The sequence below is a fragment of the Haliotis cracherodii genome, unplaced genomic scaffold (genome assembly GCF_022045235.1).
Source record: "Haliotis cracherodii isolate W230 unplaced genomic scaffold, xgHalCrac1.p SCAF_13, whole genome shotgun sequence".
Classification (NCBI taxonomy): domain Eukaryota; kingdom Metazoa; phylum Mollusca; class Gastropoda; order Lepetellida; family Haliotidae; genus Haliotis; species Haliotis cracherodii.
The window spans coordinates 19,470,490-19,485,991 of NW_027266268.1; the positions used below are offsets into that span (position 1 = coordinate 19,470,490).

The window sequence follows — 15,502 nt, forward strand, 5'->3', positions numbered from 1 at the left end:
CACCTGGCATCATCACTAATTAATAGTGATTCATAAACATGCTTATATCGAGACAAAAATTAGTATTTTTAATCTGCCTAGGTATACGTACATGTACATCTATATGTATTGTTAAGTGTTAGACAATGGGTGGGATTTTGGTATTGTTATATGCCGCATTGATCAACACGTTTTATCCAATTAGAGGTAAAGGTAGGATTCAAGTAAATATAAATGCATGTGCACTTATTAGTAGTACATTATTATATTAAATTACAGTAGAGATCCCAAACCCTCTGTCCTTTTAATGACTATACAAATTATAAGCTGTAAATGATAAGATTACTAAAAAAGTTTGTTTATTCAGTGAACGGGGGCACGGGTGGCCCAGTCATATAAAGCGCCGCAATTCGCTGCGCAGAGATGCGTCCCTATGAACGTGGGTTCGAATCCCCGAGTCCTAGGTTTTTGCAACACCATACCCCTGCTCGTGGGCTTCACCAAAGGAGGAAACGTCTGAGACTTCCACCACTTCGGTCTTTCCTCCCACGGTGAGCTGACCTTTTTCAAATCATTGTGGAAGTTATCAGATGTGTATATATGAATAAGAATTAATCTTCGTTCTTTCCTCCCACGGTGAGCTGACCTTTTCAAAACATCGTGGAAGTTATCAGATGTGTATATATGAATAAGAATTAATCTTCGTTCATTTCATCAATTGCATGTGGCACTAATAAAAACACATTATGTAAACGTTCGGTGAAAATGTATCAATAAGGTTGATTTTAGAGACTTTCAGGAATCCTTTGTTCCAAGGTGATGATCTTGGATGGATATTACCTATATCAGTGCAAACATATGGTAAGAAATCATCTGGAGCCACGGGCCTCCTCCCCCACCCCCACCCACCCCACCCCTTGTTGTTTCGGCAGATAATTGAGACTGATATACCAGTATTCCCATACGTTGGCGTTTATATTTATACTTTTATGTTACATAATGTTATTATACATAACAGTATTAGTTAATTACCGCAGTTAGTGTTGCCTTTGAGTATACCAATATATAATATATTCCTCATATTTGCCTTTGGAGCACGGGTTGCCAAGTCGTCTGAAACGCCGAAGAGTTGCGTCCCTTGGGCACACCAGAAACCTATGATCGTGGGTTCGATTCCCGATTATGTTTTTAGGTTTGTTAGCACCATACCCGTGCTCGTGGGTTTCACCGAAGTGGTAAACGTCTGAGACCTGCATCACTTTCCTCCCACATTAAGCTGACACGCCACGAAATAACAGGAATACTATAAAAGTCGGCGTTAAACCCAACTCACTCACTACCACAGTTAGTGTTGCCTTTGACTATACAAGTTGTTATTCCTCATATTTGACCTAAACGTTTCCTTACCCTCTTTGTTCGCGGGTAGGTATCATGGCAGGTTACATTACCTTATCCAGGCTCGACCCGTGAAGTTCCGGGGTCTTCAGCAACCCATGCTTGCCGTAAAAGGTGACTATGCTTGTCGTAAAAGGCGACTAACGGGATCGGGTGGTCAGGCTCGCTGACTTGGTTGATGCATGTCATCGAACCCAACTGCGTGGATCGATGCTCATGGCATTAATCACTGGATTGTCTGGTCCAGACTCGATTATTTACTCACCGCCGTCATATAGCTGGAATATTGCTGAGTGCGGCGTTAAACAACAAAAAATCCTTATTCTGAAACATGGAACCAGTTTCGCAACGAGTGGAGTCATGTTTCTTTCAAGTCTCAGTTTAAATCTGACTCACGGTCACAATGGTGTGGGATACCGATACAAATGAGTGAAGCAGGAAACAGCCATACCCGGACATTTCAGTGGGGGGACAGTCGAGTGCTTGTAGCTGTTGCTGGAAGTAGATCATGGCCGGAGCTCTCACGACCCTACGGTGGGGTAACGCTGCTTCCCTGCTTCTGGTTCTTTGTTGGAATGCGTGTATAAGTCAGAAAGGTATGTACACATGATAATGTGACTTTGATTCTTTTGATAGCTTGTCATTGGGAGGGTGTTTATTACCGAGGTACTTCGACTTTGGTCAGTCCGTTCTTGGCCTCACCTTTCTTATGGTATCATCATTATTTGACAGTGATTCATAAAAACATGTCAGAATTTCACAGTGGACTCTGCTTTTAGCAGAGATTACGTATTGCGGTTGTCCCTCTTTCCTTCGCGTGAAGATCCGTGGTAGAATAGGTCTTCAGCAACCCATGCTTGCTGTAAAAGGCGACTATGCTTGTCGTAAGAGGCGACTAACGGGATCGGGTGGTCAGGCTCGTTGACTTGGTTGAAGCATGTCATCGCATCCCAATTGCGTGAGACCCGTGAAGATCCGGGGTAGGATAAATCTTCAGCAACCCATGCTTGCCGTAAAAGGCGACTGTGCTTGTCGTAAGAGGCGACTAACGGGATCGGCCGGTCAGACTCGCGGACTTGGTTGACGCATGTCATCGTATCCATCGATTATTTACAGACCGCCGTCATATAGCTGGAGTATTTCTGAGTGCGGCGTTAAACAACAAACCAACTCATCTGTTTTTTCACTTTGTGTTTGTGCTGGTATCGATGAACGATTAGAACATTTTGTAACATGGTGTACAAGTTCTACAACAAATAAGTCATCTAAGGCACCGCATTTCGCTTTGCGCCCCTCAGACACGCCAGAATCTTATGATGGCGAGTTCTAATCGCGGTTCGTCCAGATTATATATCTACGTTTGTTAGCACCACAATATGGAAAACGTCTAAACCTGTTTCTCTTTCCTCCCACATCAAGCTGACACGCCGCGACATAATATAAACGGAATATTGTTCAGTCGTTAATTTATTTCACGAAAACGTGTGTCATGATGTTTCTATTTCCCTAGCTTTATCCACGGGAGGACGTGACTCTGACAAGGGTTTCGCAACGACAATACATCACACATACCAAACTGATTCCATCAATCAATCATGTAACTATTTTCGTTTACGGAACGGTCATTGGTCCATAGTGTTTATTACATTTCATTTGTGGTGGCTGATAAACACTGATGTCCTCACCATCTGATCGTGATTCATTAACCCATGCTTCTGATATTTAGGGTTCGCCTGATGCCCTCTGATTTGAGTAGAGATTTTTTTATGATTACGGAAATGTTTTTGTCGGTATATTTATTGATATACATGAATATATATTTTATTTTTTTGTGTTAAACATTGTATGATGGACAAACATAGATACTTCGCGTAGTATCTATATATATATTATAAATGATATTACAATGTCGTGTTCCTAGTCAAACATATTTACACAGTACGTATACTAGCTGCATTAGCATAGAGCTAGTATGCGTACAGTGTAAATATGTTTGACGAGGAACACGACTGTGTAATATCTATATTTATAATATATTGTTTGCAAACTCATTAGCATTCGGGATCGGGGGGTCAGGCTCGCTGACTTGGTTGATGCATGCCATCGTATCCCATTTGCGTTGATCGATGCTCATGATGGCAATCACTGGATTGTTTATTTACAGACCGCCGTCATATGCGCGGCGTTAAGCAACACACAAACAACAAACAAACAGCACAGACCATAAGCATGGATTTAACATTGGTGTCTTTATAACGTCTAAAGAAGTATCAGTCATATAGAGCGCTCATTATCACACATCTATTGCAATGGAGTCTGAACTGAAAATAACATATTTCAAAACCACAATGTTATCTAGTCAGTCAAGTGTCGAACATTATAATTTTTTTAAACAACTGCGATTTTACGAACGATTTGTTGGTCACTCGATATTTTTCTATTTGCTTGGATCGTCACATATGCATATGCATTAAATATTAAGCTTGCAATTCTGCATATCCAATTACTCTATAAAAGGGGTTAGTTGAATAAACAATAATAAATAAATTGAATCAGTATTGCAATTAATATACAATAAACCCATTCGTAATGGATAGACAATTTGACAATATTTATAGAATATAATCGTATTCGGTAGTTATTCCTTAATTACTTAACCAAATGTCTTTCTGACAGGTGTAAGTGCACAGTTGTGTACCCTCGTTGTGCCAGGATCCGCTATCAACACATTCACCACTATAATCACCATTGTACCGTCTAAACCGTTATTGGGGTTAGTGGGAGGGGGGATACCAGAAATGGGCATCGCAAATTGTTCCCATATGGCTGCAGAATCACAAACGACGTGTGTCTTTAATCAGGTAATTCATTTTAACGACGGATGATTATCATGATGGTGACTATGATTTAGCATATTTCAATTCTTTACCACACCGTGACCTTTGACCTTAGGGTTCTCTGGGTTGTTAAACGTTAATTCTATGTACATTGTCCGAGGAGTAGGGTCACGTGGTAACGCTTACAATTACAGAATTCCGAGCCGATTTGACTTTGAAACGTTTATTTCTGTCATTTCTGAGCCTTGATATGTCCTATGTAGTAGGGGCGGTCGGGTAGCCTAGTGGTTAAAGCGTTCGCTCGTCACGCCGAAGACCTGGTTTCGAATCCCGACATGGGTACAATGTATGAATTCCTTTTCTGGTGACCCCCGCCGTGATATTGCTGGAATATTGCTAAAAGCCGCGTAAAACCAAACTCACTCACTCACTCCTATGTAGTAGATATATGATGAACTAAACAAATTGTGTTAAAATTGTGCGTACTTAACCTTGTCCCCCGTTGTGAACTTTGACCATGGTAGCCATATGGGATGAGTACTGTGATAAATAACCCAATTTTAACCTTTGACTTTTGACCCTCTGCCCTGATGTCATGTACTAATGTGCAACTTGAATATCGTGCTGTAAGGATTACATGTATGTTGGGTTTTGTTCACCCTGTCAAGAATGTTTTGATCAAAGCCTGGTGTCCCCCGGCGTGATATTGCTGAAATTTGCAAAAAAGAGACGTAAAACCATACTCACACACCCCTGATCAAATACAATTTCCAGAGATAGCCAGGTGAGCAACAGAGTGTTCAATAAAAGTATAAATTGCAAAACGCTGTTTGAACATTCGTTTATTAGATCGTCTCTTGTATAGGAGGGTTAAGAAAGAAATAAACAATGAAAAGGAAGGTGTAATATAACAGATATATCTATGCACAAAGGGAGGGATCGGGCTTACACAGTAATTGTACGATGATACCCAGGCAGATCGTGTAGCCAATGCACCACGTCACCATGTCTCCTCAAACAATATCGGAATGACGAACTGCACCTTTAGGAAACAAAACGTCAATCGTGATGCTTGTATGTCCACGAACAGCTCACTACATGTTTTAATAAGTACAGTAAAGTACAGTTATAACGAACTCAAAGGGACTACTAATTTTAGTTCGTTATAACCGTAGTTCGTTATAAGCATATATACAACATAACTACAGCAAATAGTCGGGACCAAAAAATAAGTTCGTTATATCCGTCAGTTCGTTATAAGCGTGTTCGTTATAACCGTAGTTTACTGTAGCTCCTTTTGATATAACTGACATACACTGTATTTAACAATGAGTAGAATATTACCTAAGGTAGAAAGATGGAGAGTAATAACTCTCCGATGTTTGCACATATGCGTCCTTCTAACGGCTGTTTCTTCAGTTAAAGCCATATGACGCCACATTGCTTAATTGTTGAAAACAAAACGACATGATTCACACATTGATTAAATTATCATCCGAACAAAATTCTTTTTGTGAAGTTTATCTGTGTGGTTGATATTTTAAACATGTTTCGTTATTTTCATTCTTAAAATGAAAATGTGATATAAAGACCTATCGGAACTATCTGTCCCTCGTGAATGAATGCCGTGAGTCTAACACCATTTATTCATTCGGGACAGTTCCTCCCAGCTCGATGTTTATTTGCATTTCATTCAAAATATTCCAAAAATTGAACGAACCTTTTCTGTCCATTTGTATGCAGAACATTTAGCTTTCCAGTCTTCTTGCGACCCCGCCAACTTCTCAACAGCCGAAGCCAAGTGTTTCGCACAGGGAATGCAACTTTACAGCATCGATGATTTAACAATAGGCGGGGAGTTTAGTGCCGAAGCACTAGAAGACCATACACCAATATGGATTAGTGGTAAACTGTCATATTTCCATCTTTTACAATGCGATTATATGAGCCTCTTATCAATCACTTACATATGACCTCGAAATAAATAATAGGTATGGGTGATTACTTCAAAACAATGGAAAGGATATTGGATCCCTATTGTTTATGAAGTAACATTGACAGATCTTGTTGGTTTGGTTCACAAGTATGACACTGAAACGACAAGGCTGACTCACACAACCCCCTTTGCCTACGTCAGTTTGTATGTTCACTGTGTTTGGCGTACAAGGCTGACTCACACAACCCCCTTTGCCTATGTCAGTTTGTATGTTCACTGTGTTTGGCGTACAAGGCTGACTCACACAACCCCCTTTGCCTACGTCAGTTTGTATGTTCACTGTGTTTGGCGTACAAGGCTGACTCACACAACCCCCTTTGCCTACGTCAGTATGTATGTTCACTGTGTTTGGCGTACAAGGCTGACACACACAATACCTTTTGCCTATGTCAGTATGTATGTTCAGTGTGTCTGGCGTACAAGGCTGACTCACACAACACCTTTTGCCTATGTCAGTATGTATGTTCACTGTGTCTGGCGTACAAGGCTGACTCATACAACACCTTTTGCCTATGTCAGTATGTATGTTCAGTGTGTCTGGCGTACAAGGCTGACTCACACAACACCTTTTGCCTATGTCAGTATGTATGTTCACTGTGTTTGGCGTACAAGGCTGACTCATACAGCACCTTTTGCCTATGTCAGTATGTATGTTCACTGTGTTTGGCGTACAAGGCTGACTCACACAACACCTTTTGCCTATGTCAGTATGTATGTTCACTGTGTTTGGCGTACAAGGCTGACTCATACAGCACCTTTTGCCTATGTCAGTATGTATGTTCACTGTGTTTGGCGTACAAGGCTGACACACACAACCCCCTTTGTTTATGTCAGTTTGTATGTTCACTGTGTTTGGCGTACAAGGCTGACTCACACAACCCCCTTTGCCTACGTCAGTTTGTATGTTCACTGTGTTTGGCGTACAAGGCTGACACACACAATACCTTTTGCCTATGTCAGTATGTATGTTCAGTGTGTCTGGCGTACAAGGCTGACTCACACAACACCTTTTGCCTATGTCAGTATGTATGTTCACTGTGTCTGGCGTACAAGGCTGACTCATACAACACCTTTTGCCTATGTCAGTATGTATGTTCAGTGTGTCTGGCGTACAAGGCTGACTCACACAACACCTTTTGCCTATGTCAGTATGTATGTTCACTGTGTTTGGCGTACAAGGCTGACTCATACAGCACCTTTTGCCTATGTCAGTATGTATGTTCACTGTGTTTGGCGTACAAGGCTGACTCACACAACACCTTTTGCCTATGTCAGTATGTATGTTCACTGTGTTTGGCGTACAAGGCTGACTCATACAGCACCTTTTGCCTATGTCAGTATGTATGTTCACTGTGTTTGGCGTACAAGGCTGACTCACACAACACCTTTTGCCTATGTCAGTATGTATGTTCACTGTGTTTGGCGTACAAGGCTGACTCATACAACACCTTTCGCCTCTGTTAGTTTGTACGTTCACCGTTCGATATATCTTATAAATTCTTGCATACTGTTATTCACTTTTTCAGAAAGAGGAGGGAACTGTTCTATCCAGACGTTATCCAATTTCATCGGCGTGAACTGCAGTGAACAACACCATTATCTTTGCAAACGGAATGCTTGTGAGTTATTTCATTATCCTTCGTATTTTAGAGATATATAGACTTGATGCATGATCAACTGTAATGAGTCCCATAAACCACAACATCATGTCATCAAATAATCTGAAGCAAATTATCGACCATCGACTCATAGATCTATATCATTTGTTTTTGCAGCAGCGGAAGAAAGGACAAATAATGGTTAGTAACTTATTTTGATTAACTTTGTTATGTAACATCCTATGACAGCAAAGTAGACACAATTTATCGGTACAGCTTCTTTATTTTCCTTTAATAGCGACGTTTCGGTATGGATCCTTATGTCAAGCAACGGTGCAGGGATACTTTAGCAAAGACTTGTATGAGACCCGGGATGCTCAGACACGATTGTCGGTTTGGTTGATTGTCATCGTACCCGACGGTGAAGAGCGTTGCTCATAATATCAGTCACTGGATTTTCTGGTCCAGACTTGATTATTTTCAGGCCTCCGATATATAGCTTGAATATTGCTGAGTGCGGCAAAATCGAAACGATTTGTGGGAGGGGGCACAGTCGTTGCCATAAAAAATGGATTTTGAAACATATCCACCATGGTACAGTTACATATGTCATAACACATGGCCAATTTACGGTGTTCCCCAGGAGTGATATTGCTTGAATATTGCTAAAAGCGACGTAAAACCATATTCACTCTTTCACTCATAACACATGTATCATGTTGTACATTTATACAAATGTTTATATTTATGTTTATGTTTATGTTTATACAGATACACGTCCAATCTATGTCCCGTGCAAAGCCACTTCAGTTTGTAAGTTAGATATATTTTACCTTTCTTTATAGACACATAGATTGGTGCAATGTGTGAACCCCACTTCTCATGTCCCCAGTCGTGATATTGCCGGAACATTACTGAAGCGGCCTCGAACCTGACTAACTTACTACACTACAGTGACGTTAAATTAAACTCACTCACTACTACACTAAACTTGGATTATACACTGGATATTTATTTAACAAGGAATCCTTTCTCCTTGGCAAGGTGATAATGCCAGTCACCCACCCTCTACATAGTCTCACCAGATCCAGTAAAAGACATGTGAAGAAACAGCAACATTTTCAACCCTTTAAACAACCTGAAAAGACTTATCTTTTGAAAGTGGTATTTTCGCTAGGAAATCCATTTTTTAAGTGAGGAAAAAATTTAAATATTTGAAAGAGCCTTTTTTCTTTCTGCGCGATTTCTTACAATTGTATTCTGAACATAAACTGATTATTATCCATACGCATTTAAAACTAACAATGGCTGGTTCATATAAAACGTTTGTTTCCTGATTTAAAGGAAACAGAAAAATGTACCGTTTCTTTTGAACTCCTGGTAAGCCTCTCCTACCCTAACGTGTAACATACACCCTGATGGAATGAGTGTTTTGTCTTCAAGTTGTATCCTGTTATCCTTCTTTCTTCCTGTTATAGCTCCACTGTCCTCAACAACTGTGCTGCCCGAGACGACAACGAACACAAGCACAACTACCACATCACCCACGGGTAGTTCAGGAATTTCAAACATAGGTTTGTTGACGACGCAAAAAGAGAAAAAAACAAATCTATTTCACCCAACCTCCCCTAAAATATTATACATTACATGCCTCCACATGTCATCAACGTTCCAGTCGAGTGTTAAACTAGTTTCGTTTTTATTCAATCATTTATTAATCGTCATTATTCACTAAACTGGAATACACACACTATCATGTTACCAGTTCAAATATAATCCTTGCCACAAGAACTCACAGCAAAAATCCATTTATGTAAATTGTTTGAAAATTTGAATTTTCAGTCAACTCGCTATTGAGCTTTAGATATGACTATACATTATACGTCTGATCAACAGGTGGACCGCTCTTCACTCTTATACCCCGGCGTGTAATACTTCCCGGTTTCTGTTACAGCCATTTATCTGATCGTCGCTGTTTGTGTCTGTGTCATTGTGGTGTGCGTCGTTGGGGCTGTAGTCATCAAACGGTGAGTACAACAGAGTTGCATTTCCTTATGCATTGCCGTATTCACATAGCCACAACTTAAACCTTAAGCTTCTTTGGATAACTCACTGCTTTGATTGAAAACCTCTGTGCCGTGTATTTCTCCTTGTGGCACTACAACGGGAACATGTGTACATAGCACTAATCTGTTTAGTTATTTCTCCCTATGGCACTATAACGAGGATTTCGTGAACATAGCACTAATCTGATTAAGTATTTCACCTTTTGGCACTACAAGGGGACTTTTTGAACATAGCACTAATATGATTAGTTATCTCTCCCTATGACACTGCAACGTGTGTCGTAACAAATCATTTAGTTATCTCTTCCATGGCACTACAACGGGTATAACGTGTACATAGCACTAATTTGTTCAGTTATTTCTCCCTATGGCACTACAACGAAGATTTAGTGAACATAGCACTAATCTGGTTCCATGGCACTACAACGGGGACTACGTGACATAGCACTAATCTGTTAAATCATTTCTCTTCTATGGCACTACAACGATATTTCTCCCTTTGGCACTACAACGGGGACAAGTGTACATCTGTTTACTTATTCCTCCAATGGCACTGCAACGTGTGTCAAAACGCTGATCTACCCGTGAAGATCCGGGTTCGAATAGGTCTTCACCAACCCATGCTTGCCGTTAAGACAACTGTGCTTGTCTTAAGAGGCGACCAACGGGATCGGGGGGTCTGGCTCGCTGACTTTGTTGATTCATGTCATCATATCCCAATTGTGGATCGATGCTCATAATATGTGGTCCGGCCTTTTGATTTACTGACAGAGACCCGTCATATAGCTGGAAACAAACAACAAACAAACATAACTCAATTCATTTAACTATTTCTCCCATGGTACTACAATGGGGACTATGTGTACTCTATTTCGTTTATTTCCCTCTATGGCACTACATCGGGTACTGCATATACATGTACCTATTTATCTGCATGACATAGCTACTGAGACAATGTAGACATCTCGTGGCACTAAAACGGGAACAGATTATGTAATATTGCCATGTATTTCCACAGATACACATTACATCTATATAAAGTAATATGTATAGATATTTCTTTTGTTGGTATTGCAACATGGGAGTTAAGGGGTGGGGGGGGGGGGGGGGGGGGGGGGGGGGTGGGGGGGGGGGGGGGTAATAGTAAACCCTTGTAATGTCAACTATTTAATAAGCATTCGCTCTCTGAATATATTTCATCAAGCTCGGGAAGGAAAATGCACAAATTTCACGTTTCAAAATGAAACCCATAAACCTTCATTGGATTGTTTTGGAATCATGAGGGAAGGAAGTAACTCTGTCTGTGTTGCGTTTTTCCATCTTGAAATCACCCTATTTACCACCTCAGCACTTCGAAAGATAGAACAGAGAGTTTAGGAGCACATGCACTTCTGGACACAACTATAAAATTAATTATTCGTCAAAATGAGCTGTAAACCATTTGGCATTTATCTTGATATGGTATTTCAGTTTGGTTCTACATAGAGTGACAGACAGGCACACGCAGACACAGGATATTTACTTTCCACCATCGCTCCGTCAGTAGCTGATCACGAAGAAATACACGACATAATACGGAGGACCTTATATTGTTTCAGTTGCACGGCGAAGAAAGAGGAAAATGTTTCCCTGAAGAACGTCGACGTAATTCGTGAGAGGGACGAGGGAGTTGCTCAGACAGAAAACAGGGGGAACAAGGACGACACCCGTATGTAACACACACGAGACTCAACTGGACACCAATGTGGTCCTGGAGTACAGTGACATTAAGAACTGCAAACAGTGTTACAAGAGTGATAGTCCGTGTCCATAAAGCTCAGCAAACACCCGGTGTTCAGGTGTACAAAACTCTTCAGGGACCCTTGTAATGAACATCTGAGGAATGACAATTGAGCCTTCTTTTTCAGGAATATTTCCAAAAGTGGCTTACTTTGGATCATTGCCTTGGATTGCTTTGGGATTGCCTTCGATTGCTTCGTGTCATTGCATCAGAGGGACTTGAGTTGCTTACGGATTACCATGGATTGCTTTGAGTCATGGAATTAGATTGCCTTGAATTGCTTCGGGATTGCCTTGAATAGCTTTAGGTCATTGCATTAGAATGCCTTGAATTGCTTTAGGTCATTGCATTAGAATGCCTTGAATTGCTTTGGGATTGCCTTGAATTGTTTTAGGTCATTGCATTAGATTGCCTTGAATTGCTTTAGGTCATTGCATTAGAATGCCTTGAATTGCTTTGGGATTGCCTTGAATTGTTTTAGGTCATTGCATCAGAACGCCTTGAATTGCTTTAGGTCATTGCATTAGATTGCCTTGAATTGCTTTGGGTCATTCCATCCGATTGCCTTGAATTGCTTTGGGTGACTTCATCGAGTTGCCTTCTATTGTCTTGAATTGCTTTAGGCCATTGCATTAGATTGCCTTGAATTGCTTTGGGTTATTCCATCTGATTGCCTTGAATTGCTTTGGGTGACTGCATCGAGTTGCCTACTATTGTCTTGAATTGCTTCAGGTCATTGCATTAGATTGCCTTGAATTGCTTTGGGTCATTCCATCCGATTGCCTTGAATTGCTTTGGGAGACTGCATCGAGTTGCCTTCTATTGTCTTGAATTGCTTTAGGCCATTGCATTAGATTGCCTTGAATTGCTTTGGGTCATTCCATCCGATTGCCTTGAATTGCTTTGGGTGACTGCATCGAGTTGCCTTCTATTGTCTTGAATTGCTTCAGGTCATTGCATTAGATTGCCTTGAATTGCTTTGGGTCATTCCATCCGATTGCCTTGAATTGCTTTGGGTCATTCCATCCGATTGCCTTGAATTGCTTTGGGTGGACTGCATCGAGTTGCCTTCTATTGTCTTGAATTGCTTTAGGCCATTGCATTAGATTGCCTTGAATTGCTTTGGGTTATTCCATCCGATTGCCTTGAATTGCTTTGGGTGACTGCATCGAGTTGCCTTCTATTGTCTTGAATTGCTTCAGGTCATTGCATTAGATTGCCTTGAATTGCTTTAGGTCATGCATCAGAATGCCTTGAATTGCTTCAGATCATTGCATTAGATTGCCTTGAATTGCTTTGGGTCATTCCATCCGATTGCTTTGAATTGCTTTGGGTGACTGCATCGAGTTGCCTACTATTGTCTTGAATTGCTTCAGGTCATTGCATTAGATTGCCTTGAATTGCTTTGGGTCATTCCATCCGATTGCCTTGAATTGCTTTGGGTGACTGCATCGAGTTGCCTACTATTGTCTTGAATTGCTTCAGATAACTTCGTCGGCTTGTGTAGTGCAGTCTGTCATACTCTGTTGTCTGTATAAATGCATAATACAAAATGTCGCTGGTATTTATGTTGTCTTAATATTCAAATAACGTAACGTTGGCTGGAAAGATGAGAATTAAAGGGTCGCGACTGCTTTATTAACAGCAGCATCAGTAGTACTAGTAGTAGTAGTAGTAGTAGTAGTAGTAGTAGTAGTTGCGGCAATGCTTGTAGTAGTAGTAAAAGTTGCTATGTTCATTCGTGAAAGTATAATCTTAGCCATACATTGAACATATTGTACGTGTTCCGGATTATCACGTGTTGTTGAACACCTTGACTTTTAGGTTGTAATGTGATTTTTGTGATTTATAATTTAGTGGTTGAGATTCATCTTTCACCCTTTAAACAGCGATCGATAAACTAACAAATGAGAAGAATGGGAAGGTTATAAGCATGACTGACAAGATGATAGTCTTTACTATTCAATGCGAAACCTTTTCTTATGTTTTATGGAAGGATTCAATAGACAAGAGCCAAAACAAATGTTTTGTTTCCACAACCGCTCGATCGTTGGGGAATTAACAATATTAATATTAAAACAATATTAAACAACAACGACGAATATTCAGTAGCAAGGAACTGTATACCTGTAAGATAAGTTAGTATTGATCAAAGGTATAGTAATTATTTTTTGTCCACAAACATCCTGTCCATAGACGAAAGCCTTCCTGGCAGAAGTAATACATAAGTTCTTTGCATAAAGATTCAAAGTGACAAAACACTCTAGATCTCCACAAGACTATATGCAAGTTGAAGGGGATGACTTCAACTTTACAATAGTTAACTTTCCCTTCATGTCGAGAAATATTCCAGAAATATATACCTTTGATGTTTACATTTCAACTTTGCTCAGAAGTTGTTTTATCAAGGTTACAACATTCAAGACCTCATTTAATCTATCATGGCAGGCATGTAAAGGACATTTCCCAATTTGAAGCATCAGTGACAATCATTATGTCAGATGCATTCACTTTTTGGATTTGTGCGGTGTGTTTCCGTAATGTTTCAGGTGATCAATTTGCCTTTGCATGGGTTTGTGACGGGTGCCACCTCTGAGTCAGGATATGCTCACCTTTTCGCGAACACCAGGTATCATCACTCTATGATAGTGATTCATAAACACATGTTCACGATATAGTCAAAATCGCACAATCGACTCTTCTTTTGGCAGAGATTTCTTATGAATATGGAAAGGATTTTGTCGTATTTACTTTATTGCACCTTGCACTCACAACAGAACAACCACTTTTCCCCACAAAACCAACCGAATCTTAAAACAAATTTACGCCCAAGCAAATGACAAAGAACTGAACACATTCCCACATTTAATTGGCACGTCTTGATATAGGTAGAATACTGTTCAAAGAAGCCTTACCCAAACGTATGCACTCCCTCACTGTACAGCGGCTACAGACGACTGCTCGTCGTTACACACCCTCGTGCTGTGTATGCCGACTACATTGTTGGACAAACAATGGGTGGGATGACATGGTGATGTGGATCCAATGTTGGACACTGATCTAGTGACCGGGGTAGTTGTAGTAGTAGTAGTAGCAGTAGTAGTAGTAGTGAGTGAGTGCGTATGGTGATGCACTGATATAATCTTAAAAGGCTTTGTGTATTATCAGATACAAATATGTAAATTTCGGTACAGGCACAAATACTCGTTAGACACCATATAAATTTGAAACGAACGAGTGTTCCGTGGTATCACACCGAGAAATAGTCAATTTAGAATGCATAGCGAAATAACAGTCGGTTCCTTTTTTCATACAATAAAGTGTCGAAAAACTTCCAGTGTGACCTTTATATGTAATTTTAGCGAGGTCATGGTTATCCAATCAGAACACATAACACGAGATCAACCTTGTACGACGCATGATCTGTCTCTTCACCTGCAGTCTTGGGATAATTAAACTACGTTTAATACGAACCATCCACATCAGCTCGTAATATCCGAAGTTTGGTTCCAGGAACATTCGGTTGATTACAAATCTATGGGGGTTATTATTTCCCCGTGCCCTCCTTATAAATAAAATTGTATTCTATATAACAACAATGTTCAAGTTTGATGTTCCTTATAAATAAAATTGTATTCTATATAACAACAATGTTCAAGTTTGATGTTCCTTATAAATAAAATTGTATTCTATATAACAACAATGTTCAAGTTTGATGTTCCTTATAAATAAAATTGTATTCTATATAACAACAATGTTCAAGTTTGATGTTCCTTATAAATAAAATTGTATTCTATATAACAACAATGTTCAAGTTTGTTGTTCTTACCTTGGCTTACAGATTATACGTG

The 15,502-nt window shown here is 40.1% G+C and overlaps 1 protein-coding gene across 1 annotated transcript; it reads left to right on the forward strand.

The window, feature by feature from the left end:
• The first annotated feature begins 1,880 nt into the window (after positions 1–1,880).
• Positions 1,881–15,354, forward strand: LOC139458505 (uncharacterized). The gene is made up of 7 exons (XM_071239941.1): positions 1,881–1,970; positions 5,955–6,116; positions 7,740–7,826; positions 8,577–8,618; positions 9,284–9,379; positions 9,760–9,832; positions 11,470–15,354. Exons 1-7 carry the CDS (start codon positions 1,883–1,885, stop codon positions 11,585–11,587), a joined length of 666 nt encoding a protein of 221 aa, XP_071096042.1. The 5' UTR covers positions 1,881–1,882; the 3' UTR covers positions 11,588–15,354.
• Positions 15,355–15,502: the final 148 nt, after the last annotated feature.

Excerpts from the sequence above, each read along its gene's own strand:
- LOC139458505 (XM_071239941.1), top strand. The coding sequence starts at position 1,883 with ATGGCCGGAGCTCTCACGACCCTACGGTGGGGTAACGCTGCTTCCCTG. Across the intron at positions 6,117-7,739 it reads TACACCAATATGGATTAGTG|GAGGGAACTGTTCTATCCAG; the intron begins GTAAACTGTCAT and ends TTTCAGAAAGAG. Across the intron at positions 8,619-9,283 it reads GTGCAAAGCCACTTCAGTTT|CTCCACTGTCCTCAACAACT; the intron begins GTAAGTTAGATA and ends TTCCTGTTATAG.